This window comes from Xyrauchen texanus, chromosome 29, assembly GCF_025860055.1.
Source record: "Xyrauchen texanus isolate HMW12.3.18 chromosome 29, RBS_HiC_50CHRs, whole genome shotgun sequence".
Taxonomy (NCBI): domain Eukaryota; kingdom Metazoa; phylum Chordata; class Actinopteri; order Cypriniformes; family Catostomidae; genus Xyrauchen; species Xyrauchen texanus.
In genome coordinates, this window is record NC_068304.1 from 39,644,730 (window position 1) to 39,649,729 (window position 5,000).

Below are 5,000 nucleotides of genomic sequence, written 5' to 3' on the forward strand. Positions count from 1 at the left end.
TCCCTCGGCAGCCAGAATGGTCGACACAGAAGCATGAGATATTCCAGATCAGGAGAGCAGAAAGACTTGATGAAATGTACGTTCCTCTGATCACACCATGATTTGTTGATCATAAAACACACACCACCACCTCTGCTTTTACCAGAGAGGTCTTTCGCTCTGTCCGCTCGGTGCACGGAAAAGCCCGTGATTTCGATGGCCGAGTCTGGAATCTCCGTAGACAGCCAGGTTTCTGTAAGGCACATAACGCAGCAGTCCCTCGTCTCTCGTTGGAAAGAGATCCGCGCTCTCAGCTCGCAGAGCTTGTTGTCCCGAGACTGAACATTTGCCAGTAGTATACTGGGTAGCGGGGGTCGATTTGCACGACGCCTTACTCTGATGAGAACGCCGGCTCGTTTTCCTCTTTTCCTTCTGCGTTTCAGCGGCCGAGCAGCACAGACAAAGGGCTCACCGGCGTGTTTGTAAACAGCGGGTCGGCATTAAGGAATTTGAAGTCCGGTTTTCGATGTGTGATTGTAGAACTAATGTCCAAAAGCGTTTGTCTGTCGTAAACAATAAGGCAGACAACATCCAAGACAAAAAAACAAAGAACTGTAAACAAAACAAACAATAAACCGCAGTGTTGTAACGGAGCTCGCAACGCAGCAGCCATACTCGGCGCCATCTTGAGTACTAAATACATACTTACACACACACAGTACTAAATACATACATACACACACACACACATACATACATACACACACACATACATATTCACACACACATACACACACACACATATTCACACACACATACATACACACATATGCACACACACTCTCACATGCACAAACTCGCTCGCACACTCACAGGCACGCACATACACATATGCACACTCACACGCACGCACTCACACTTGCTCGCACACACACACACTCACAAGCACGCACACACACTCACAGGCACGCACACACGCACACTCACAGGCACGCACACACACTCACAGGCACGCACATACACACACGCACACTCACAGGCACGCACACACACTCTCAGGCACGCGCACATACACTCACAAACACACACACATGCACGCATACACATCACACACACACTCGCACGCACACTCTCACACACATCACGCATGCACACACTCACGCACACCCACACACACACACACACCTCGCTCGCACACACACGCATACACATCACACACGCACACACTCGCGCACGCACACACACACACTGCCCACAGATGGAGAACATCCACTAACCATTCGGGCATGTGAGCTTAGCATTAAAACATGAAATGAAGACAAGCTGTGTAATGAGACGTTATTGGTCATGTTCCATCCGATATGAAGATCACAAGCAGAAAAGTTTTGAATTGTGCCGTTTAGCATCTGCTAATTGAGTACATTAGTATGCAAAACTGGGTGCTTGATTACTGTAGTAATAGCTGAGGAATAGTTACCCCAAAAATTAAGATTCTGTCATGATTTACTCACCCTCATGTCGCTCCACTGCCCTCAGTTCAAAACATTACAATGCCACGTTCAGTCACGAGACAATCTAGAAACTTCGGCGTTTGCACAGATCAGCTCCTGAAGTGCTTCTCTGATGCGCGCCTTCAGCAGAATAAACTCCCGCGAATTCAGTCTCACATAAGAGGAGACGCACCCCTACTCTATTTCTGTGGAGTGACAAAATCTCAAAGGTTTTGCCTTATGAGAAATAAGAGCGTGTGGGTTTACTCTTAGAGCATAAAAATAATGTGTGAAAGGGAAGAAATTAGGACAGAAATATTTTACTATTACGTAATATAATATAATATAATATAGTGTGTGGATCGTGGAGAGTAGCATGAGTCTCCACAGTGTCATGCACAATGAGTCACGTGATCAGATGCGCCGATTGACGGTCTCAGAAGTGGCAGAAACTCATATTATATATATATATATGTATGTATAATATGAGTTCCAAAAACAACTAAAATGGTTAAATTGACCATTTAAATATTTAAACATTATTCTTCATGTCATTCAAAAGTTTTTACAGCTTTAAATAGAAATCGTACCTCCCTGTTTTATTATTTAATTTATATATTTGAAGTTAAAATTGTAAAAAAAAAAAAAAAGCTACATTTTAGGAAGTAATAAATACATTAATTTATTATATAATTGTCATAAAAAAAAAGTACATTTATTTATTATTTTATTATTATTATTATTATTATTATTATTATTTTTTAATTATATAATAAATAAATAACTGTATACTTTTACAAGCTACATTTGAGGAAGTAATAAATAAATGTGTTTATTATATAATTGTCATAAAACAAATTAATCTTTTTTTTTTAATTTTATTATTATTTATTTTCTTATTTAATTATAATTTTTTTTATTATATAATAAATAAATAACTGTATACTTTTACAAGCTACATTTTAGGAAGTAATAAATAAATGTATTTATTATATAATTGTCATTAAAAAAAAGTAAATTTATTTATTTTATTATTATTATATATATATATTTTTTAAATTATATAATAAATAAATAACTGTATACTTTTACAAGCTACATTTTAGGAAGTAATAAATAAATGTATTTATTATATAATTGTCATAAAAATTGTCAATTTTTATTTATGACAATTAATCGTGAAAGCCCTAAAACAGTCAATTAATCGTCATAATTGCAATTGATTTTTGAAAATGAATCATCATCCAAGTTTCATAATCGTGTCAGCCCTAAAGCAAAATCTTCCAGCAGCATTTTTGCATATGCAAATGTGCTAATTATGGTCTGTTTCACCCACAAAACGAATCGCACGGTTCACACGAAGACCCCGAAATGCACTAAGAGCATGTTTATTCTCGTTTTTGGAGCTTGACAGTCTCCTATGCTTTCGTTGTATGGAAAAGAACAGCATGAACATTCTTCAAAACTTCTCCTTTTGTGTTCCATGGAAGCGAGATTTGAAATCGATACGGTCTGAAAGGAGTAAACACAGACAGAATTTTCATTTCATTTCAACCATTCCTTTAAATTGTCAGCATGACCGAAACGTTGTTCAGTTTGCACGTGTGGTGTTTTTGCAGACACTTCGGGTTTCTTTCCCCTTCGCTCGGAGCTGCCCTTTGCTACGTCTTTTTATTTCGCCTCGCTCTTGTTTTCAGTAACGGGTCCTCTCTGTAAATAGGCCTGAGTTTGGCTTTTTGCTTGGCTGGACGACTTTCTGCTTTCAACGCTATTTTTAGCTTGTGGTCTGGAAAAGGTTTTCCTGTTCCTCACCACAGGCTGAAGTTTCGCCTCTCTTTCGGATAGAGTTTAAACACGCGTGTGTGCTGTGAGGATGAGCAGGACACACACCTACAGGGGGGTCATTTCGACAGATGTGTAACATTCAGTGTGTCGGTTATTGGGTGATGCCGATCGTCTGTCTGGGAGTTTGAGAGTCTCTGTCTAATGTTACAAAAAACATTCATGTTCTCCATCTGTGAGCAGTGTGTGTGTGTGTGTGTGTGTGTGTGTGTGTGTGTATGATGTGTGCGCGAGTGTGTGTGTGTGTGTGTGTGTGTGTGTGTGTGTGTGCGCGAGTGTGTGCGTGTGATGTGCGTGCGCGAGTGAGTGTGTGTATGTGTGTGTGTGCGCCAGTGTGTGCATGTGTGTATGTGTGTGTGTGCATGCGCGAGTGTGTGCGTGTGCGCGAGTGTGTGCGTGCGGGTGTGTGTGTGCACGCGAGTGTGTGCATGTGTGTGTGTGTGTGTGTGTGAGTGTGTGTATGCGTGTGAGTGTGTGCGGCAGTGTGTTCATGCGTACGTGTGAGTATGTGTGTGTGGGAGTTCATGACCTCTGAGGTCAAAGCATCAGACGGTCAGACGTCATGGGGTTAAGCAAAGGTGACTAGGTGAGTTTAACAGACGCACACACGTCCACTACTTAGGCTACTTTTCACAACACAGCGCCAAATGCAAAGTGAACGATTTCTGCTTCTTACCTTTTCTTAAGAAGCACTTTTACAAGCTACATTTTAGGAAGTAACAACCAACAGAGAGACGAAACCGTGTTTGGATGACAGTGATGAAGAGATGGGAAGGGAGGACAAACGAATGTCAAACTCTAATGAGTCCACAGAGGAAAGAGACGCTTAATTAGGGACAGTGACTTCTTACCTTCCTTGGTTTGACTTTGTCCTGGTAGTCATATTGAAAAATGCCTTTATAACTCAAACCAAGCCACCACGGGATCCCCTGCTTATCCTAAAGAGAGAGACACAGTAACACATGCGACACATCACTGATCATGTGAGAAGTGTCAAGTTTACGGTAGTTGATGACAGCATGATTATCTTCAACACTGAGTATTAAGCACTTGTATGCTTATGCATTTCCTCTCTAAGCGCAAAGACCCACCTTAACAGCATAATAATGCACTCCATATGTGGGCAATGACTCCACCACACTCATATAACTGTGAGAGACGGAAGGGAGTGATTGCATGTTAGAGATGTTACATGTGCAAGTAATCAAACATGTTTTCTTTTTTGCTGCCTTACTTGACGATGGCCTGTCCTCTGGACTGTCCGCTTAGCTTCTTATAGTGCTCAATGACCCGGTCCTCACTGCAAAAACACACAAGATACAACACTATAGAGAGAAGTTCAAACATCTCATTGCCTCTCCATCATCGGCTGACAGCTGTGAATGTGTCTCACCAGTATGCGAGTGAAGGGTGCTCCTTCAGTGCTTGTGTAGGCAGTGCTGGTAGTTTCTTCAGGTCAGACCTAGTAGTGTCATTACTGCAGACAGAACAACACAAAACACCCCAAATGTCTCAGAGATGCATAGAAAGGTGGAGAGATGAGCTGGGTCTACTTACTATCCCGCTTCAATGGTGTGCACTGTGCAAGATCTAGAGTGTCCCAAATCGTAGTATGCAAACTAAATAATATGTCAAAGATGGTTGAATCTTTTCAGAGTATGCATGCATGAACATGCTTTTTGGGCTAAA

The 5,000-nt window shown here is 41.1% G+C and overlaps 1 protein-coding gene across 3 annotated transcripts in view; it reads right to left on the reverse strand.

Moving 5' to 3' along the window:
• LOC127622731 (FERM domain-containing protein 4A-like) overlaps positions 1–5,000 on the reverse strand; it is a 100,467-nt gene that overhangs the window by 42,015 nt on the left and 53,452 nt on the right. For all 3 annotated transcript variants that reach the window (XM_052096788.1, XM_052096787.1, XM_052096786.1), the window contains exons 8-11: positions 4,705–4,788; positions 4,546–4,611; positions 4,403–4,460; positions 4,163–4,249 (exon numbers count right to left, since the gene is read on the reverse strand). In XM_052096788.1, the coding sequence (XP_051952748.1) occupies positions 4,163–4,249; positions 4,403–4,460; positions 4,546–4,611; positions 4,705–4,788 (295 nt within the window). The remainder of the gene's footprint in view (positions 1–4,162; positions 4,250–4,402; positions 4,461–4,545; positions 4,612–4,704; positions 4,789–5,000) is intronic.